This window comes from Euprymna scolopes, chromosome 25, assembly GCF_053919585.1.
Source record: "Euprymna scolopes isolate OS-2025 chromosome 25, ASM5391958v1, whole genome shotgun sequence".
NCBI classification, from domain to species: Eukaryota; Metazoa; Mollusca; class Cephalopoda; order Sepiida; family Sepiolidae; genus Euprymna; species Euprymna scolopes.
The window spans coordinates 60,938,355-60,962,626 of record NC_136506.1 but is presented as its reverse complement, the minus strand read 5'-3'; the positions used below and the strand labels follow the sequence as shown (position 1 = coordinate 60,962,626).

At 32.3% G+C, this 24,272-nt stretch overlaps 1 protein-coding gene and 1 pseudogene across 1 annotated transcript in view; one reads left to right on the top strand and one right to left on the bottom strand.

Moving 5' to 3' along the window:
• Positions 1 to 20,005, bottom strand: part of LOC145247390 (uncharacterized) — a 195,583-nt gene extending 175,578 nt beyond the window's left edge. Inside the window, exon 1 of the mRNA XM_080109091.1 lies at positions 19,542 to 20,005. Coding sequence (XP_079965217.1) covers positions 19,542 to 19,650 — 109 coding nt within the window. The 5' untranslated portion in view covers positions 19,651 to 20,005. The remainder of the gene's footprint in view (positions 1 to 19,541) is intronic.
• Positions 20,006 to 23,856: 3,851 nt separating this feature from the next.
• Positions 23,857 to 23,973, top strand: LOC145247739 (5S ribosomal RNA; annotated as a pseudogene).
• The last annotated feature ends 299 nt before the right edge of the window (positions 23,974 to 24,272 follow it).

Here is a 24,272-nt window from a genome sequence, read left to right as displayed (position 1 = left end):
AATATAAACTATTTCTTATATACAGTTTAAAAGAAAGGAGTATCTTGTTTAATCTTGATTGATCCTAAACTCAGTATTCAGTGTTTAGATTGAAAATCGTTCGATGTTAGACCCAATTTTTTTCTTTTATTTTTGCAATAATCAATCCTCAGAGTGCAGGGATTTATAATTGGTATGAATTTTAAATCTACATTGAATAAGGAAAACATGAAAACTAGATAGACTGTATGTCTATCTAGTTTTCATGTTTTCCTTATTCAATGTAGATCATTATATTTAACATATAAAATTTTCCTACAGAATTCTTGCCATGAAATCTAAATAGTATTGCATCTGTCAAATCGATATTTGATTCCAACCGACCAGTGATTATGGAATTTTACAATTCCAAATTCTATCCAGCCCAATAATTCTTTCAATAGCATAAACTGATATGACATCACTGTTTCATATATTTTCCTCACATTTCTCTAAATGATTACCAAAATAGTGTACCACTATAATCAAGAACATGTATAGAAGCTAAAGCACACACAAACGTGTTATATCATAAACTAAACAACTTATGTAAAATTGAAATATACCAGCATAATTAATATTTTGAATAACTACTAATCTAACAATATACATGCTAATTAATATATAAATTATATATTAATTAGCAATAGTATTTATATATATATATATATATATATATATATATATGTATTATTAGATTAGTAGTTATTCAAAATATTAATTAGATTTTTGGTGTTGGGATTGAATTAAGTTAAATTAGACTTAATCCGGATTCCACAACCACAGTTATATGAAGCCATCTCTCATTCCTTCACACATATGTAATGCTGGTATATTTTAGTTTTACATCATTTTTATGTTTTTTTATGTTTTTACTGAAATACAAAACATTCTTCACCATACACAATATGGTTGCTAATAAGGGGAAAGCACAATAAACTGGTTTTAATAAATGTGAAGTTATATAAAGTGATTTCTTTTTCGATTTACATGTAATCAGCATTATTAACTGATGCTAGTATAGTGATATTTAATAAATATTTTAATAAATATAAAACACATGCCAGATTTTTTCCTTCTTCCTTCATAATTAACAATTATGTTATGGATAATAAAAAAAATATGAAAGAATATTTAGTATGTTAACTTACAATATATGCTCTTCCTAACTTACCGGTGTCAAACATCGCATTACATATTCTTATGCTATTTCATATAGTTTATTAGAAGTGCAGACAACTAGTGAATGGTCTGCATTTGCGCCTAGCATCTGTAGATGACAAATACAATGTTTTACTTTATTTTTTTTTATAAATTTAAAATTAATATTTACAGATACTAAAAAAATAAACTGGATATGGAAGTTCTGGATGGAGACCGGGAGTTTTTTCCTAGCAATACCAGAACTAGTCTCGCTAGTGTGTGTGTGTGTATATATATATATATATATATATATATATATATATATATATATATATATATATGGTTGAAACTGAGCAGAATTCAAAATTGGTTATTTAAGATGGCTTAACAAGAATTTGTTAACATTGAAGCTGAGAAGTAATTCAACATTATTGCTCTAGAACTAAGTAATTCTTGGAAAGAAACTTTGCACATGGAAGCTATGTTTAGTTTTAGATACACAGAGGAAGATATGGAAATTATTTACAGTGGTTGTAGCTAAACAAAGAGACTGGAGTTCAGTCAAGCACCTCACAACGTCCCTTCTGTGAGAAAGAGACTGTAGGGAAGAGAAAAGGACTTTTCCCACTATTCAAAATCAGTTTCATACTCTGTCAAGACAGGAAACGGTGCTCTGAGCAGCACATTCCAAGATGTGACAAAAGCACTATATTAGGATGTATTTGATTTTTATACAGGTAGAGGATTACATCACACGTGAGGTACTTTTGGGAGTGGTAGAATGATCCAGCAACCTTAGCAACAGATCTAATGTGTCAGGTCAAGAGTGAAGGTTAGTTCTGGACGCTTATCAAAACAAGGTGTTTTCTTAAGCCATTCATTTCAATTTGAGTAAAGTAAGGATTTGAGTTTTGGTGGTGAAAAAAGAGAAATATTAAAAGTAATCAGCCATTATAACATGCTCCAAATCAGAAGAGAGAAAATTAGAGAGCTCTTCAAAGTTTTGCTGTCATCTACATAAATCTCAATGATTAATCTTAGAATGTGATTTGGGAGATCATTGGTGAAGATCAGAAAGACAGTTGGGCCCTGAATGGGTCCCTTAGACACACTAACATTGATACTATGAGCTTCAGACTTCTGCCTATCAGTGACTACTTTTATAAACCTGTCAGAGATGAAGAATTTAATGGTTGAGAAGACATTTCCAAATATTCCATAGTTAGCAAGCTTGTGAAGTAAACCTTTATGCCAAATTCTATTAAAGGTCTATCAAAGCTATTACTCTAGAAATAAATTCCCATCAATAGATTTGCTGATCCTGTGTGATAGTCAGCATATCAGCTAAGTATAGTGTTTTTGCTTCTGTATTTATCAGATTCAAATAACTCATGATGCACAGGAGACTGATTGGTCTGCACTGATGTGTGTGTGTGTGTGTGTGTGTGTGTGTGTGTGTGTGTGTGTGTGTGTGTGTGTGTGTGTGTGTGTGTGTGCGATAAAAGGATTGGAGAAATTAAAATAGAAAAGGAAAAAACCTGAAAACTCAAAATTTCACTCTTGTGTAGGCTTTTTCTCTTTTGAAAAAGCCCACACAAGTGTTGGGGTGAAACATTGAGTTTTCAGGTATTCATTTTTCCATTTTAACTCTTTTTATATATATATATATATATACACGTTTTGTTTTTTATTACCGTATCTTTCTGTTAAGTTACATTATTGTTTCGGCTACACGGCCGTTTTTTTGGCCGTCTGTAGCATCCTCAGACTTTTACAGAAATGTTTGCTATTTTGGAATGAAATAGCGAAAATTTCTGTAAAAGTCTGAGGACACTACAGATGGCCAAAAAAACGGCCGTGTAGCCGAAACAATAATGTAACTTAACAGAAAGATATGGTAATAAAAAACAAAACGTGTATTTGCTCTACAACAGTATTGAGCACTTTCTTCAGTTTTTATTAATTACCATCTCCACTATATATATATATAGATATTAGAGGAATACCTATACCTGTCTCAAGATGGATAATATTAATTGCACTTAAAAGATTAAAATCAACATATAATGCTGCTAAATTTAATGTCTACAATCATTATACATCACATATTTTGTTCGTAGAAAATGTCTAAAATTTCATGCTTAATGTTTAAGATGTCTTAAGAAAAATTGAAATTCATGGAATCTTGTTTAATTGGTGTCTAATGAATATAAATCAAATTTAATGCAAATCTGAAATATTTGATGTTTTAAAGGAGATATACAAGTGTTTTTATGCCCCTAAAACATTTTAAATGCTCCAAACAAACTGAAATTTGGTGAATATTTATTAATTGGTGTCTAGTAACTAGTGTTAAAATTTTATAAAAATCAGAGATATTCAAATTTTCTCAAAGGGCTTTCACCCTCTTTTTTATCGCCTTTGTTAAAATTAATTTAAACTGAATCTAGCCCACATTACAGTCTCTTATGCCTAACAGCTGTATTTCAAAATTAATAATGATCAATTTATTAACTTAGGAGTGAATCCTGTACATACAAATATATAAACATATATAAATACCGTACTTTATATAAATAGAGATTTATACATTTCATTCTTTACAGTTTTCAAAAACTAAAACCAGATTCTTCATTACAAAATAAAGCCTTAAAAATAGCTTCAATGTATCTATTTTGAATATCCAGTCAGTAGAAAATCTACTATAAATACAATGTTTTATTTTGAAACAAGCAGAAGTGTGAAACTGTGTTGACTTCCAAATCGGTTTTGAGAAAGTCTTCTCTGAGGCAATTTTTATTTTTGTCGCAATTAAGTTTCCCTTTTTCTAAGGTGCTGGATTTTTTCCACATTAAAAACTGACAAGTAAATAGGAACTCCTGAAAAACTGCTCAACTTAAACTTATTCCAAAACTGAGAGTCAAGTCATCTGAAAAAAACATCAGTCATTTTAAAAAGAAGAAACTGAAATTGACTCTTGACTTAACTCTCCAACTCTGAAAAGATCAACATTTCTCATTAAATCTAAACCAAATTTCACACAAACTTTCTAAATATAGGTTTTGAATTGTTGCCTTCATCATAGTTTGCTTTGGCAGTTGTACTCTTCAGTCGTCTTCAGTTGCCTCTTGTAATAGACTGCCAGAAGGTTACTAACTAACCTAATGTAATTCTATTTTTATTATATTCTGTTCTTATTCTAACTCTGGGTTAGAATCTACCCAAGTGGAAGAAATCAGTTCAAAACTCTTGTAATATAACATATGACAAAAATCTACCCCGAAGCAACACTCACTCTAGGATGGTTGAACCAGTTTCCTCTGAAGGAGGAAGTTTCATGGGAATATCAAATTCATAAGCGGTTCCCAGTTGCTTGCATGAGTAGAAAATGTAAACCATCATCCTTTCCTTTTGAATTTGAAATCCATTTAAGTTTTCACTAGGGATTGAACTCCAACTAAAATTCACTTTTAGAAAACGTTTTAACCAACGTTTTTATTCTTCCAGGGAATAATTTCAGTTTGAAAATTTCAGTTTGAAATTTTCAGATGGTTGCCAACTAAGGCTAAAAGCCACATGAGGAAGTACAGAGAGTACAATGGTCGAAATGTCATGAATACAACAGCCAAAAACATCTCATCTCTAAAATAGTTAAACAATAATATTAAAACTAAGAAATTCTAAATGTTTCTAATCTTGAGTCAAACAATCAACATTCTAAATCCTAGTCAACCTGTCTACACTTAAATATAGCATTATCAGACTTGCCATTTTAATCTAAATACATCTCAGAATAAATAAAGACATCAAAATATAAACTTTTTCAGATAAAATTGCTGATTCCTGTCTCCAACGTTTTGAAGAATAGATTGAGAAAATCCAACTAGAGTTCGTGTTAAAAATCTGACAGACTTTTGAAATAACTGCTGACTCCTGACTTCTCACCTGTCTTTTACAGGTTATAGGCACAACCATGAAATGGATATCTGCTAAAGTATTCCATTCCAGTGAAGTTGTATACAATTTGAGGATATTTAAATTTTATGAATTTGCCATCGAAACAATGTTGAATAGCTCTATTAGTTTATTACTGAACGATAAAGAAACGCGCAAGAATTACAAAGATGATAAAGTGACTTTATTATTTTACAAACTTCTACAGTTAAATATATCTTTATTTTAATTTAAATATTTTAAATTATTGGCACCACCAATAGATTCTTGGGTTTGGATTTTTAGATAGAAACATTTGATTCTTTTATTATTTCATATCCAAAATTCAAAGACATGAATTATTTTAACTGTCATTTATTTCATTAAACCAAATTTTATATTTCATATTTTGTTGCTATTAATAAAAATGAATTGCTTATGCTTTGGATCACAAATTCATGAAGGCAGCTTACTAAGCTATACTTTAGAAGTCAACAGTAAATGATATGTGCAGATGTTTTCAATAATATTTCAAATAAGTAAAAAGTTTTAAGTAATCTCTTAATAGTCGCTTAAAAGATTTCTGAAGGCGAGTTTTATTTCCATGTAAAAAGTATGCGTTACATTCAAGACAGATTTCGTATGGGGGGGGACTAACTTTGCCATTAAAAAAAAAAAAGATATGCAATAAATGAAAAGTAAAGCGTGTATAGTCCCCCCTCCCCTCCGTAAAAGTAATGTCATTTGCCGGCGGTTAAACTATGTAACCAAAATACAAAAAAAAAAAAAAAAAAATTAAAAAGCTGCACTGGTTTTTTTTTTTGGTTTTTTTATAAATTTATATTTTTAAACGTAAAAAAATTAAAACCCATCATAAGAAAAAAATAAAGAAAAAGAAACATCGGTAAATAAGTTAGAATTCTCATAAAGTATTTTCTAAGTAAATATTAGAGACGGCAGTTTTTTCCTCTCCTTATGAAGCGGCTTTCGCCAAAAAGTGAAGTGGAATTTTCAAGTTGAATTGCGGAGATAGAATTTCAAGCCTTCTTCACAGGAATTTAAAACCAGATTCTTGGCGAATCAGAGAAAGAAGGGAGAGACAGAAAAAAAAAAACAAAAAAAAAAACTGATGCTAATTTTCGTGGTAATGATTTTTCTATGTAGTTTTTCAGCTTTGGGACTTTTTTTTTTAATAAAAAAGAATAAAAAAGAAAAAAAAAGAAAAAAATCAAAAAATTAAATTTAAAGTAAATAAATCAAGTTTTTTTATTAAATAGGCTTTTTGTTTTGGCGTATGTTTTAAGTCTTTTTGTCAATTCGCAGGTCAAGTTTTCTTTCTCTCGTCTTTAAAACTTAAGCTTTATTTTTCAAAAACAAACTACTAAGTTCATTTTTTAATGAATCAAAAATAAAAAAATAAACAAAAATAACGAATGCCACACCTTAAATAACTAACGAAAAATTAAACTTGGTTGTTGTTGATAAAAATGGTATAAAAAAACGTCTGCTAAGTTAAATGCGTTATTAATCATGAGATTTTTTTAAATTAAAAATTCAGATATCGATTTTCATAAAAGTCTAATAGTTAGTAAACATAAGGAATAATAAAAAAAATATATCTGTAGAAATCAAATTTCTACATTTGGGGACAATACTAAAAAATTTAAGAGTTATAGCACCAGTTTTTGATCAGGCGTACCAGCGAGCTGAGAAGTAGTATTTGGGAGGGTCAGCAATGGTAGTAGACCAATTTAGATGAGGGTAGGGGAAGAAGAGGGTCGACGCCGCTGAGAACTTGAGAGGTTGACACTACAAACTAAACTGACTGACTACTACTAACATGATGTTGGCATTTCATAGTGCCACACGAATAATAAATGCCAACCATTTTAGTTACATTCAATACTATTCACTCTATTTCGACATTGAAATCAAAATAACTTCAATCAAATGGAAACTTAGAATTTCCAATTTCACATGAAGCAGCAGAATTTAAAGATTTCTAATAAAAAAACGGTAGATTGCTGAAAGTCAAAATTAGTTTTAACAAGCTTCGTATTGCAACTTTGTTTGAAAATTATTTTTTATTTGTTTCTGTTGTTTTTGTTTGTTTAAAGCTTGTGTTTTTGTTTGTTGTTAAAACTAGAATTAAGAAAGATTAAAAAATATATATATATATATAAAAAAACTTTTCGATAAAATGTCTCCATTTATGAGGAGACACGAACGGACAGTTCACGTCAATTTAATTTCCTCAACTGGAAATCTATTAAGAGATTCACTTCACTTAATCTATTCTGTCCTCAGTTAGTGGAAGAAGGCCTTCCAGACTGAGCCGATTTTATTTTTGTTCCAATTCAAAGTGTTCTTTTTAAAGAGTTGGATTTCTTTCACATTAAAAACTGATTTTGTATTTTGCTTTTATGGGGAGGCAAGTAAATAAAAACTGTTACTTTTTTTTTTACACGCAAAATACAAATTTTAGAAAGTATGAAAAGAAACAAACACGACTGTGCGTTGATTTTTATTAAAATAAAATCTACTCAGGTAAAACTGGAAACATGTACTCTGTGCTAAATCCCACCCAGTCCAAAAAATGAGATTCTACTTTTTTTTAGGCGATTACATGTAAACAATACGGAAAAGTTGGGGAGGGGGAATTAGAATAAAATAATATTTAGAATTTAGAGTGGGAATCATTTTCACATATAAATTTAACATAAAATGATTACCTACTTTCATGCCATTATTAGATTAATGATCGATCACCCACTTTCAAATCAGATAGCGGTTTTAAGGACATGCAACCAAATATTTTTTAAAAGGAAAAATATGTGTGAGACAAACAAATCTTGGCTATTATGGCTGCCCGTAGATGATCCATGAATGACCTTATAAAAATAAAACGTAAAAGGCATGGCTCGTTTGTGTGCCATAACTGAAAACATGGCCTGTATAGGCTGGCAAAGAAAGATATAGGGGAGCATGTTAATGAAAATTGGAATCAAACCATGCAATTTGGGGCTATATGTATAATAATTCTGATACTATCTCATCCGGAAATGAGTGATCACTTTACGTTAAATTTATATGCTAAATTGATCCCCCACTCTAAAATCTAAGAATTATTTGTAGTTTTATTTATTTTAATTGCCAATTTTTTCTTGCTGTTTACATGTAATCGCCTAAAAAGTAGAATCTCATTTTTCTTTTTGGTTTAATTAGCATAGACTGTAAAAGCTGCAATAACAGCTTTGATTAACTTAAGTGTTGTTATTAGTGCTGAAATGCTATGAGGATGTCAAAAACGAAAAAGTCATTATGTGTAAACTTTATTTATATGCCAATGAAGGAATTAATAAAAATTAAGTTATTTGAATAAATTTTTGTTTTTCTCTTAGTTTAAACTGAGCGATCTTTTAATAGAATTCATGGTCATCCCTGTAATAGGCCTGGCAAACATACAACAAGTCTTTTACTGGAAGTGATGTGAATTTACATGGCAATTAAAAACATGTGCTAAATCATGGCTATGGTTAGAATCCTTTCAGAATTCCTTCTAGGAGCAATGATAGCAACAGAAAATATCTTTATTGAATGGTTGTAAAACTTGCTTCCAGCCAGAGACTACAAATCTTAGATCTCTCGGTCTACAGTTATAGGTAGAATCCCAAAATTATTTAAATGCCAAACACCATTTCAGAATAAATCGCTTGAAGGATACGGCATCATTATTAGTAATGAGAGTCTATTCATAGATATAAACTTAATTTATGTCTTGATAGAACGATCTAAAGAGTTAAGAAGAAAAGAGTTAAGAACAGTTCAAAGAGTCTAGACAAAGAAGTTATTTTGTTCATATGTAGACTAATGTGTGAGTTTGTAAGACCATGTATAACCTGTTGTTGACCTATGTCGTTCATCGAGATGCTTGTAGCTAAGCGGCTACAGTTAGATTTAGTTATTCTGCAAGGAATCTGTGTCACAGTTAATAACACTGTGTTGTGATTAACATAAGTTCATGTGGTAAGTTAAGTCTCACTAGCGACTTTGTTTAGGGTTTTCACTTGTTGTAGCCAATGCCAGCAGGTGCTCGGCTCCTAGAATGACTCTTTCCAATGAGTTGAAGTCAGGTATTGATAACCAATCAAAATTTAGTATATTAATAGAAATGATCAATCGGTATTAAATATTTAAACCAAGAAACATTGAATATTTCATAGAAATCTTTCTGTTGTTGTTGTTGCTGCTGCTAATACTGTTGAAAAAAGGATTCCACAACTATATTGGAATTCTAACAAAAGATCTATCAGCTTAAATTTATAGATAAATTATATTTGATTACAGTAAAAAACAAATAATTGATATAAACATTCTTTTTTATTATTTTAATTGCACAAAAGAAAACATTACATAAGTTCCATATATGTTTCCAGAAAAAGCACATTTGTAAAATTTGTTTTTAATTTCTCTGTGAAGGAATGGGTATATCAAAGAAGCACAAAAAATAACCGTCGTGAATTTTCACACTTTTCAATGTTATCGACGATTAGTGGTACAACGTATTGCAAGATACAATAAACCATGACCTCCTATGAACCACAGCTACTTAATATTCTATTGCTATTTCACCCAATAAAATAAAGTGAGAGTTCATGCCTTTTCAAATAAAAGACAACTGAAAGTGAATAACTGATTTCAAACATGTGAATTTTGCTTGAATGGATCCACATTGTCATATAATGATATACCATGCACTCGTTGGCCAAGATATCTAAATTTGCATTTTACTAAAAATTGAATTTTGTTGAGAGTAAGCACTAAATTATGAGTTTGAAAATAACGATAAAAAAAAATTTGTACTTGGAAGGTTCTGTTCATCATGTTCAAATTTACTTGTCTACCTATGAGAGTAAAGTTAAATACAATGTTGTCTTTTATGGAGTTTTAGAACTAAAATAAAAATTGCCTCAGCTGAGGAGGATTGACATTTATGCATTGGTCCCAGACTAAAGTTCAGTAATATTTATAAAACATCAACAACAATAAAAATCCACTTTTAGCAGATTGTTAGTATTGATAACTTCAGAAATTAAAATATAGGTTTGGTTATGTATATAATCTACTTTGTACAATCAAAATTATTTTCCAATCATGTTCTAAATGAGAATATGCACAAAGGTATTAAAGTTGTTTACAACTGTTTCAAGACAGTGTTCATTTGAAGTTATAAAATGCAGCATAATTTTTTGAAGCATCGAATTTCATGAAAACGGCATTTTGTGTATCCAAAAAAATAAAAATAAATAACAATGTTTGAAAAAATTCAATTTCCACCAAAAAACAAAACAAGAATCACAAGAATAGATCCATTGTCAAAAAATATAAAGAAGTTTTTTTGAATTTAAAGAAATCTTTCATTTAGATTTATGATGTTTCTTGACGTTACGTGTACTTTGATTGAACTAATCATGATTTAGGGTTGTAGTAAGAATGCTCATTAAAATCCTAAATTTGGCTTCACCTTATAGAAGTGGTGGTTGAGATCCATTAAATCAGTTTTGCCCAAGGTGCAGATCATTCAGTAATTAATGGCTACACTACTTGGCATCCATGGTATTTTACAAAACATTTATATGGCAAACATCTATATATATAAAAGCCAAACGTCTGTGTGTATGTATGTTTGTTTGTAACGCTAAAACTTTTGAAAGACGGAACCAAACTTGACAAATTTGGTATCATATCGAAGCCCCATCACCCGGATGACAAATATCGAAATTTCATGTCAAACGGACCACTAGAAGTTGGTCAACTGATCAGTTATCTTCGAGGGGGGCCCCAAAAAAACCTGTCATTATTTATATATATAAAAGACAAATGTTTGTTTGTAACGCTAAAACTTGAGACGAAAGATTCCTCTCCCCTAAGAATAAAACATATGTTCAATATCTGCTTTTGTTTTTTCATTGTTTATACGGTCCCGAGCAACGCCGGGTAGCCCTGCTAGTTAAATAATAAAAGTTTTTGGTAAACACGTTGATTCAGAGCATTAGTTTCCACCACAGACACCTAAAAAAATTTTAGATTATACTTTTGTTTTAGGCGATTATGTGTGAATAACCTGGTAACAGAAAAAAAACAAATAAGTAAAAACAATTCTTTTGAATTTATAGATAGGGATCAGTTTCATATATAAATCCACTATAAAATGATTCTCTATTTTGGGGCCATTCTAAATTTTTAGGGCAGTTAGCTAAATTGTTTTACCACTAACCTTAATGGCAGGGTTGTAAAAGAAAGCATAATCGCCTAAAAAGATATCCTCTAAAAAATAAAAAAACAGAATGTATTAGCAAATCCTTCTAGACTGAGACAATTTTTATTTTGTGCCAATCTAAAGTGTCTCCTTATGGAGAGATGGATTTTACCCACATTATAAATCGACCTTATTTCTGTCTTTGCCCTCGTGGGGAGGCAAGTAAATAGGAAACACGAATGTTGAATAAAAGACATAAAACATGTTCAACACAATATATTTATTGAAACTGTTTCAGAAATCAAAATATAAATTACAAGAACAAGTTTGATTTCAGAAGATAACATTTTAAACCTAAAAGAAAAAATATTGTAAAATCGGCAAATATTGAAATCGAGAGCAGAGTTAGACACAGTGTTTCGATACGTTCACACTTTATTGGTTACAAAACATTTATTTTGCTTCATTGTTTTTAAACAAAAACGTATTGCCTAAAAATAGGATTATTTTTGTGCTCTAAAAAGATATAATCATAGTCACTCAAGTACCAAAAGTGAAATAAAAAGTGAACGCTTTCCTCAGAATGAAAAGGGGAAAAAATCCCATCTAAATGCACTTCGGCAGTTTTAGAGAAACCACCTACAACAACAAAAGTAAATATATATTAGTGTTGCCCGGGAGTCGTCATTTTCATTTTTGTTTTATTTTTTTAACAATGCCGTAGGTACCAAAATATATTTTTTTAAGTAAGATTTTAAAAGTTTGGTCATTAAATCATTAATTGAACCTGAAACCAAATTGTTATAAAACTATAACTAATGTTTATTGCGCTAATTTCTATTTATAAATCTATTGCATGAAAAAAGCTTTCAAAACTTCTGATTTCTTTTTAATAAAATAAGAATTTGCTAAGAATTTTAAAGCCAATTTAAATAACTTTCTATTTGACAGTATAAATGTGTCCAATTTTTTTTTTACAATTTCACAGTATTTCAACTATTAACAAAAGACTAAAATGGTTAGCTTGCTTACGAAGAAACCAGAATGAATTCGGGTGGATTTAATTACATAATCACATTATTTTTTAATTAGAATTTTAAAAAGGTTTGTAATGTTTAGGTCAGTGTAAGTCATGTATATACGTGAAAACACACATACATGTAAAATGGCCGTAACTTTTAGAAATAAACACATAAGCAGACATCAGGTTCATGCTGGGATTCAACATATTAAGAATATTGTAAGTAGGATATCTTCTAGAGTAAAATGTGGTATTGTGGTTACTGCAATGATTCTAAGCTAAGAGGATAAATAGAATAACCACTGATCCACACTTTTTTTCACACTGGCCTTGTGTCTAATTTGTAAAAATGTATTTTTTATATTTTTTGCAAATAAATAATTCAAGGTGTAATATCTGTTGTATCATCAGTCAGTGAATGAAAGATGCTTCTAGACTAAGGTACTTTTAAGTTTTCTCCCATTCCTTTGATTTCCCCCAGATTAAAAACCGACCCTTGTAGGGAAGCAAGCAAGCAAATAGGAAATTCACGAAACAAGAGTTTTAAAGTAAAAACAAAATGTCACTGCGTTTTTAATAAAGTTTGAAAATCAATTTTTGGCTATCTGGAATTTTTCTGCTTCAAGATAGCTACCATTGAAACATTATCATTACAAATTTTGTTCTAGTTTTATAATAATAGTTTAATGACAATTTCCAAACAATACTGCAATTATATAACCTAATTATTACTTTGGTTGTTTGTTTCGCCACTAAATTATTAATTAAACGAACTAAATTAGAACTAATTTGGTTAAGATAATGCTGTTTGACAATCTTGACAATTGTAGGTCCTGTACCAAAAACATAAACAACATAGCCACTAAAATGTCACGTGACTTGAGAAAATGTAAAATGCGACCTCCGGAAAAGTGAAACGAAATACGTTTTAATAGTTTTTTGCGTCTTGCTTCAATTTTGATTTATTCTTTGCTTTTTTTGTGTTCTTTTTTTATCTAAATAACTGAGACGCGACAACTATTTTTTCCAACTTTAACAAAAAAATTGGTATTTTTTTAGCAGAGTACCCAGCCAGCGTAGTATAAACACCTTCAACCTCCCCATGTTAAGAACAGTTTTCAGAATAAACATCCCCAATCTCCAAAGCCGTTCTTAACATGAGGAAGTTGGGGGTTTCCAAAAGCCGATTTTAACATGGAGAAGTTGGAGGTACGCTGGCTGGGACCTGGGCACAGTGGGCCCAGAGGTGGAAATAGTCTAAAAAAAAACTTTCTCTATGTACCTTGAACTATAGAAATTCTGTAAGTAAATAAAATTTCTGAACAAACAAAAAAAAAATTAGGTCTGTAGCATCACGTGAAGTGATTTTATGCTATCTCAAACCTAGCGGAAATTCAAAATCGTGTCGAGATCATATTCTTGACTACATATGAACCTTATCATATAAACTAAGCCAGAATTTGTAAATAAAATGCCATAATGGGTTTTTTGATGTTATTTTTTCAATTTGTATAACTAAATTCATCTTTTTTTTCTAACAGGTCTTGTTTGTGGTATAATAGATGAAATTTTGATAAGATAAAAGCTTATTTAGTGAAATTTTACCTTAATGTTTCAGCAAAATTGTCATTTATTTTTTGTTCAATTCCTCAAATAGCTCAAAAACCGCTAAGATTTACATATCAAAGTATATATGTTTCAAAAAATATAGCCTAAGACCTTTCTAACTATGTCAAATTTGTTTTGTAAATCTTAGCAGTAAATTTTTTTTCTGACAAATAGAATTTTCATTTTTCCGGGATCTGGGACCAAATTACCAAATTCGGGCATTTTGCCAAAGTTTTAGTTTGCTTTTACATGTTCTATCAAATATTTTGAGTATTCTATTATTCTATATGACCATTCAGTTAATGTCTATGCTTTTTTCTTCATTACAGGCTATTATCGGGTTAACTGAAGTTTAAAAAAAAGAAATTATCATATTCAGATGGCAGGCAACAATGTTCTCACCACAGAATATCAGGTCTTCAAAGCCATCATTAGTCAGGCTGCATTATGCCGTACCAAACCACCTGAATATGCCAAATGCTTTCGCCAATTCAGAGAAACTCATGGTTTTCACGAAAACAAAGAAATCAGTGGCTTCTTCTTGAATGCATGGAACCATTTCAAACGATTGAAAAAGAAACGCCTAGCAAACACCGAAATCCTTGCTCAAGCATCGAAAGAAGAAATCGAAATGGAAGGGAACTGTCCACAAGTTGGAAAGAAGCAAAGGAAGAGTTTTGTCAACTTAGGGGAGAGAATGCAGAAGGAAAGAACACAGGGTCTGCTCGACTACATTGAAGAATACGCTGCAAAGGAATGTCCTGAGCTTTCAGTCACTCAGTTGCTAGGATATATGATTCATCGTGTGAATATTCAATCGGAAAAGAAGACAGCTCGAGTTGGGTATGAGATATTTTCGTCCAATGTGAACGATATTCATTCCTTTGAGATCAATGAAGCGATTGCATTGATGCATTCATTAACGTTGAGTAGGGAGCAAATGAGAAAGATGAGGCACATACTTGCTGCGAAGGGAATCTATTTTCCAACCAGCAATGAGTTGTTGGAGGGACGTAAAAAGCTCCGCCCCAGTATCTCTCCAGTTCTTGATGACAGTGGAGTTCAGGTGCAGTACAAGGACCTAGTGAAAATGACGATCGAGTCCATCATATCCTTGATCCCTAAGAAAATCATAAAAGATAAATGCAGAGATGGTGTCCTTGAAATGGTGTTTAAAGATGGATGTGACGGTGCTGGTCAACAAGTAGTGTGGAACTCTACAAGTATGCTGGACGCAACTGAAAATATGTTCCAGTATGGCATTACACCACTGAAACTACTTGCTCGTTACCAGGACGGTTCTTTTTTTTGTCTGTGGCAGAATCACTCGCCAAACAACTGTAGAACATTAAGACCACTATTCTTGATCAGGGAGAAAGAGACCGATGAAGATCTTCTTAATATGGTCGTTCCCACTACAGACAAAGCACGCCAAGAGTTGGCTTCAGATGGAATTTTTGTTACTGCTGATGGTCAAGGATATGATGTGAATGTCATAGTACACGATTCAATGAAGGATCTGAAATTCAAAAGGGACATTTCAGGGTTGGGAGGGGCTGATTGCATCCTATGCACAACAAAACAGGCTGATTGGACTGACAGAACCAAGGTTGCAGAGGGCTTTCCCATTAACAGATCAGCAAAGAATTCTCTCGAGCTGTACAATGAACTAGTTGATGAGAATGGTAAAGTCAAAGCAAAACAAGGAGATTTTGAGACTCGTCAAGGATTAACCAAGAAGCCACTCACAACATCTGACCAATCAAGCATCACTGTGACTCATTCGTACATCAATGGAACAACGTGGTTCCTGAAGGTTTTGTATCGGTGCCATGCTGACTACCAACAGTGGATTGAGAGGTCCGACGTTCGTGGTGAACCTGTCCGTCGAGCGAAGGATCGAGTTCTCGAAGCGATCTACACAGAGACAGGCCTGTATCTTGATAGAGTCAACTCTGCTGGTGGAAAAGGTGGGACATCAACCAATGGTCCACAAGGCCGTCGCTTCTTTTCAGAGGAAGTTCTAGCTTCAATCGAAAAATTAGTTGATGAAAAACACCGAGAAAACCTGCTTCTCCTTCATCGTCAGCTCTCCACTGTTCTATCGGTTGTGTCGTCGTCACGTAAGATCGATCTGATGAAGTTCAAAGAACTTTGTGAGCAGACTTCATACAATTTGTGTGACAACTTCCCATGGGTCATGATGAATCACTGACCCACTGCTCCAATTAACTGATGTAATGGCCAGGTTACTGGAACGATCAGATCCAATCATCCAGAACATAACCACTCATTTTCAGGCAAGAAAATTTTGCACGGAATGTGGAGCTGACGATCACACCATTCGGTCGCATGATCGGTTGGTAGGTCTACCGAAGCGGTGGTATGCAAGCCTCGTTGAAGACATTTTTCTTGACTAGATGGTGATTTATTTGTTGTTTTATTTTATATTCTTATCTGCCAGTATGGAATGAGAAACATAACACAAACTGAATTATCTCGGTTGAGTCAACGAAACTACTCCAATTTTATAATTTCTCCTAATTTCGTGAATTTAGACAAAATCAAAGCATTTTTGGTTCCTGTATCCTTTTATACACTTTCTCTAAGTCAAAATATGCTTTAGTTACTCTGTACTTGGGTATAAAACTGAAAAAAAAAAACGAGAAAATGCCAGAAAAATCAAAGTAAGACTTCGCCTAATCTCTATTTCCAAAGTTTGGCGATCTGGGGCCAGTGTGCCATATGTTCACATAATCGGTTGTTTGGCTTGTCCAAGAACTGGTATGCAAGCCTTATTGAAGACATTTTTCTTGATTAATTTATATTATCTTTATGTGAGGTTTTGAGAAAATTCAATAATACACATAATGTTTGTATTGTTCCCTGTGCAATTTTCAACAGAAATACACAATTTCAGACAGATTCATTACTTTATAAAAGCCAATACATAAACTGGTATATTAGCTCAACATGAATTGCTTCCATTATGTTCTCCTTGGCCATACGCTTCTAACAAGCCCTCAACCACTTTCCTATCTCAATCCAAACTGAAATAATGCCTATTTCAATATTTCTCTGAATTTAGTAAATTTCGGTAGATTCGTGACATTTTGTGACACAGCCAAAATAGGTCAATTTGGTCCCAGAACTGTTTTCAGAGACAAATATCAGTTAAAATCTAATTAAAATGAACCCAAGTTGATCATATGCCTCAAAAGTTTTGAAAAAAATCTTATAAAAGTCATTTGTGATGATGCTTCACCTCTATTTCCAAACATTGGCCATCTGGGCCCACTGCTGGGTCTGGGTACTCTCGTAAAAAAATGGTCAAAAAATTATGGTTTTATTCGATAATTTGAATTTCAATGTTGACTATTTTTTTAGTAGTTGGCGCTTCTTTGTTATCAGAGCAAAATTCGAAATAAGTGTCATGTCGCATATCCTAGAATTATGAAAAACGATATTATAGAAAATTAATTATTTATGAAAACAGTTTTCGTGAAGACAATTAGTGAAAATTGAATTTTGTTAAATTGGTCGTAGATTTTCAGTTTTAAGAAAATAATTACATCCTTTGTTAGGATTCGATAAGATTTTCGGATTTCGGCTTTATAACGAAGAAACGCCAAGTAACCACAATTTCCTTTTCTTTTGTAATATTTTCATTGTTTCCATTTATTTGTTTACAATCCTCGAGTTAACATTGAGGCAAGACGCAAATAATAAGTCAACATTGGAAAACAAATTATCGTATGAAACAAATGAACGAATTTCTTAATAATAAAACCATTTTTAAAAATTGGAAAAAAAGTTGTCACATCTCAATTTATTTATTTTTTTTTTTTTCAAACAAAAAAACGGTAAATTTTTACGGCGTGTCCCAGCGTATTATAAACACCCCAGTCTCCCTATGTTAAGAACGGCTTTCGGAATAAACACCCCCAACATCGAAAGCCATTCTTAACATGGGGGGGGGCGGTTATTCCGAAAGCCGTTCTTAATATGGGGTGATTGGGAGTATTTATACTACGTTGGGTTGGGACAGGTCGTAAAAATACCCCCCCCCCAAAAAAAAAAACAAAGAATACATCAAAACACAAGAACTATTAAAACGTATTTCATTTCATTTTTCCGAGGATCGCATTTTACATAATCCCAAGTCACGTGTGGCCATGTTGTATATGTTTTCGACATAGGGCCTACTATTGTCAAGATTGTCCGTGTTTCAGTGGCATGTATCTTAAAGCTCAAAAGTTCAAGATAATCGATTTATTATTTCAGTTAAATTTTCGGTATTTGATTTTTAACTGTTAACGTTTATGGTAACTTAGCATGCTTATATCTTCTATTAAATATATTTTTTTTAATATGTCACAAATGATTAGTTAAACCAAAATAAATTGTTTTGATAATTTCCCAACTGTATTTCCTTAAAAACTAATTTATGTCGCCAATAAACACGGATGTTTTTGTGTGTTTTAATCTATGAAACGACCATAAACATTAAACAAATCGTTTTCTTACGTTTATTTTTCTTTTTTAGCGGAAAAAGTCATACTCCTCGTAGAGAGAGACTAAAGTATACAGTAACCATCAATAAATGATTTTTCGTTTTTTATTAGAAGAAAGGACATTATTCCAAACGTTTTTGCCACTCCAATGGAGACAACAAAAACAGGCAGAAACTTTTCCAAAAGTTGGTCATAAAGTTTTAATAGTGTCAGAATTCGATTTCTGTCCTTATTTACGCACTTACAAGCACATAAGATGTCGATAAAATATGTTGTATGGGAGAAAAGTTATGTTTAAAAAATAAGCAATCAAAATATGGAGTGAGATTTTTTGAAATGACAATATTGAATATTTCATTCGATTCGTGACAACAAAAAATAAAAGGAATGAAAACTTCAAAAATTCTAGGCAAAAAAAAAGTAGGATTTCTCCTCAATATTTTTGCTTTCCGCAAGTTCATTTAATTTGTGTTTCTTTTTTATTTAAATACTTTTGACATACAAAGCAAATAAAACGAACTAGAAATGTTATAAAACGTATCAATTACCATTAATGCAAAATATTAGAAACAGATACAATTTTTTCTAAAAAAAATAAAATAAAATAATTGCATAAAAGAAATCAATTTTAAAACGTTTTAATTGAATGAATGATCTCAAAATCAATAGTATTTTTTAATACCAACACCTTTATAATTAAAAAAAAATCTGATTTTATTTTCTCTTCTGTTGAATAAATTCTATCCAAGAATTTGGCAGATGAAGAAAACTTTACGGATTTATTGAAAGAAAACAAAACAAAAACAGTAAAAAGAAAAAATATTAGAGAATAAATTGGGTCAAAACAAACTTTTTAAATAACCATTTTTAATTATTTGTTAACCGTGGCGGATCCAATTCTAACGAATGAAAAGTCAAAAATACATGCAAGAAATTCAAACGACCCTTAAAAAGGGATTTTTTTCTTTTCTTTTTAAAAGCAAGGCGTTGCAAAAATGGCGAAGTTGTAGGTTTTTAAAGACTTTTCGTTTTCTTTCTTACTCACCTAAATTTAGTCTGGAAACCGAACGAATATCTTTGTCCCAACACTGGATCCAGGTGGCCCCGGTATGGTCACTTGTTGGTAAACTGTGATCAGAAGTGTTGCCATCCATGGTTTTCTAGTTCATAGATTTATTGGCAACTCACATCCCGGTAATTGAAGGAGAAACAGTGGAAACTTCGCCATTTCAAACAGCAATAATGTTCTGGCATGGTAATGGAGTTTCTCTGTTTTTTGCATCGGCTATATTACACACAAACGAAATCGTTCACTGTCGAAGAAGTTACTTTTTGTAGAGCAGAAAAGCTTTTAAATGGATAGCTTCATCTTCTCCCTCCTCTTACGCGACTGTGTGTGTGTGCGTGTCGGATGCTGATTCTTGTTTGTTATTATGAATGCAAGCGAAGGCGAAGAAGATCGGAAACAATGTTGAATGCTTGTTGTAGTTTTTTTTTTTTTTTTTTTTTTTCTGAAGTGAAAAACTTTCGAGTGTTTTTTGTTGCTTTTTGCCGAGGGAGGCTCAAGGGACGGCATGACGTCATTGCAATCCGAGCTTTTCATTGGTTGTTCGGAAAGTTTTGCATTGGCAGATTGAGAGCATGGCCATTATTATTAGAATTCGATCTTCCCATTTCTTGATTAGCTACCACCACTCAAAATACCAAATAAAGTGAAAGAAAGAAAAAAAATCTTCATTTCAGTGTCTTTTGAAAAATGGTTTTTATTTTAACATATACAAAAGAAATGATAACTATAAATGTCATATTTGCTTATTTAATTCGCCAAAAAATTAAAAAAGTAAAGAAAAATGCGTGAAATTCACACACGCCACCCTCTATAAACACACAGAAAAAAAAAAAAAAAACGGTTACATAAATTCTCTATCAGCAACTGAAATGGTTTATGGTATACAAAAATGCACCAGTGCACCGCACCGCGCACCGCATCGCGCATCACTCATTTTTTTTTTTTTTTTTTTTTTGTATCTGTCTTTTTTTATTTTACTTTATTTTATTTTATTTAGTTATTTATTTTTTTGTCAATAATGTATTTTTTCTTGTGAGGGAATAATTTCATGTCTCTCTCTCTCTCTCTCTCTCTCTCTCTCTCTCTCTCTCTATATATATATATATATATATATATATATATATATATATATATATATATATATATATTTAAAAGAGTGTAGCCATCAACAATTGTGTTTTTTTTTTAAGGTTTTCATCATATTTTTATTTTAAAATATTTTTATAATGCGTTTCGCGCTTAGGGTGTGCTCTCTTCAGATGTTTTTGTAAAAAGTTTTTCTTTAAAATGGGAGTTTGAAAAGTTATTTTTACCTCTGCTGAAATGTGTTTTTCAGAGTGATGTGTGGTCTCAGACATTCTGTCTCCAACCGTAAGTGTTCAAAGTGTCCGGTCAAAGTTAGATTCAAAGAGGGCGCTTTTGGTCCATTTGGTGAAGGTTTTTTATGTTTTTTTTAAGACTTTCTTTCCCCATGTATAGCACGCATGCATACATATACATATATGTACATGTACACATGCCCGCGCACACACACACAGGCACACACACATACACACACACACATACACAGAAATATATGTAGGAGCATACATATATACATACCCACCTACACACTCACATACGTACTCACACACATCCATCACTAACACGTCAGGCACATATTGGTTAATTATTATTATTATTTTTATTTATTTATTTATTTTTTATTTTTTTCCCCAACCAAAAAACGCATGTATTTATGCGCTTAATCATTCAGACATAAGTACACGCACACACACACACACACACACACACAAGTAAGATCGAGAATAGGTAGGAGAAGATACATATACACACATATACACGCACATACACATATATATATATAAATATCTCCCTGTGAACATTCGCCTGAATAAATCTTTTCTTTGTTACATTTATTGAAGTTGTTGCGTTCGTTGTTTCAGAAGCTTGTGTTGAATTATTTATTTTCTTAGATTGTGCCTAGGTTGTGACGAATGCAACAACTTCAATAAATGTAACAAAGAAAAGGTTTATTCAGGCGAATGTTCACAGGGAGATATTATCCCTGGGTAAAAGATGGACTCTGTCTACCTGGTGCTATCGCGGTAGGTATTCCCAGTGGGAATCGTCGATACCAGATGAAATAACACAGAGGTGGAGAGAGAGAGCGAGGAAAACGGTCCGATCTGATTAGCATCTCTCTCGGTAAGAAAGAGTTCTTTTCCTTCAAACCGGAAGCTGTCCGATTTTCTTCCGGGGAGAGAAAGGATCAATGCGCTACACCCCTGATTAGTCAGTATATGGTCAAATAACACAGGGGAGAGACATTGATTTGTGAAAGAAAAAAGGTTCCATTTGTTTCTGCTACATAACCCCCTGCTTAGGCTGAAAGCCGACAGAGAAAAAGGTAGCATAACAAATTGCGAAAAATAAAAATTTCATTTTATTTTATTCATTTTTACAAAAAAAAAAAATGTTTTTACTTTTCTGTGAAAAGTTGGGGAATATTTGCATCTTTATTTTTGTAATAGAACGTTCTAGAAGGGAAACAAGGAAAAAAATTTTTTTTTCCTAACAGAAATACCAAGTTTTACACAGTCTCTTTGACCAATGTACCTGTCGACCACTACATGTAATGGCGACATGATTGTCTTCATTTGGAGCATTTACTTCAGGTGTATGCATATCTTGATGCTGTGTGAAAGTAGGGGGAATGTGTGGCTCGTGTGTTTTTGTGTCAAGAAAGGCTTTTTTTTACTCTATCAATAGAGACAGTTTCTTTTTTACCACTGATATTTAAGGTAAAAAGTTTATCAGAAACTAGAAACAACCCTGAATTTACTGAAAAGAACACAACTGTTTTTGCAGAATTAATACAGTGTTTAGATGACAGCTCAGATAATGTTTACCACCGTGATAACTCAGAAAAATAAACCCATGATTTTTAGTCAATTCAAGCTTGCATTTAGAGGTTACGAGGAAATTGAGAAAATGATCACAGAAAAAAAATGAATCTACAAATATGAAATTTTAAAATGCTCACTTAAAAACACTGAAATTAAATTATACCTTTACCTTGAATAAAAACTGCAACTTTTCCCAAAACAATTTTTCTCATAAGAAAAGGATGAACATTATTTGCTATAATTGTGGGCGACCCAATCACAAGAGTTTCGAATGTAGATACAAAAATTTCAAAGAAGACTCCATCAAAAATGTGGAGAGCTCCATGAGTGAACATACACTTTTATTTTTATGTACATTTGACACTTCAACAAACATAACAATTTTCTTGTTGATTGTTAGGCAATGGCACATGTAATTATGAAGGAATCAGATATTATCAATTTTGATCCCAACTTTAACCCTCAGAATCATTTTGTAAAGCCAGCTGACGGCAGTCAAGTAAACGATATCATTTTGAAGAGAGACGATGCTAAAATTTCACTTAGGAATAATAAAGGTGAACTTTTTTCTGTATTCTGGAAAATGCTCTTCTAATCCCAAAATTTAAACAAACTATATTTTCTGTACAAACAAGGTGCAAATATAAACTTTAGCCCCAATTAATCAAAACTGGTGTACCCAAATGGAACTGTATTCAATATTAAAGAAAATGAAAGATTATATTATTTAAACAGCGTAGCCCCATCAAAAACTGTTTGCAATGATTTACGAACATGGCATAAAATTGCCTCAGAGCAACCTGTGTGCCTCCCTCTCAAACGAGTGTACACTTCTTAAAGCTAGAAAGACTTTCTTAGTGTTCTCTTTCCAGAGGCCAATGTTTCCCTCACTTTGTGTACACATTCGATCCAGGTAATAGAGCTGAAGTGTGTGTAGACGAATCTCTATATTTGGCATACCCAGACCGCCCTCAGAAAGATGGAGATAGATATTGCCACAGACAATATGGGCTTTTCCAAGCCGCATGAACTAGAAAAGAGCCTGCTACAAATATAGCAGTAAGAGTGAGTGACACGGGAGAGGAAGAACAGAAAGCCGGTACATAAAGATTGGATAGATGTGTGATATACACACCTCCACTCTCCCCTTTAATAAACGGTTTTTGCTGATCCACAGACTAGCTGTGGACCATACTGCTTTCAAAACCTCCAACCAATTTTTCTCCAGCTGAAGATCAGAACTAAAACAGACACCGAGCATCTTGCAAAACCCATTGCTCCAGGCACTGATGCACAAGCTCAATTTGGCCCCTTTTACCATTTCATACAATCTGCTTTCCATGCTGATGGTGCTAATCTCAGTATTGTTTGTTACTACGTTATTATACGGCATAATCACGTTGACACACCGGTTCTCGTCAGATCACCAAAGTTAAGCATCGTTGAGCCTGGCTAATACCAGATGGGTGACCATTTGGGAATTCTAGGTGCTGTATGTGCTCTTCACTTATCTCGGCATTGTTTCCAGTCGTCTTGTACCTCAACTTGCCACTGGTATGCAACAATGTTGACTCAGGAGAGGCGTGGTTGGAGATTGCGCAACTCTTGCCACACAAATTTCACGCGCAGGCACCCTTACAGTGGGTATCCATAGTCTGTCAAGACTGAAGGAAGCCTTTTTTTTTTTTATTGTTTGTTACAAACATTGTTACATTGTCGGCATAGGCAGAGTACTTTACCATGGCGGAAGCACCTGGCAAAATGATACTGTGTAGGACTGGATTCACCCTTAGCCTGC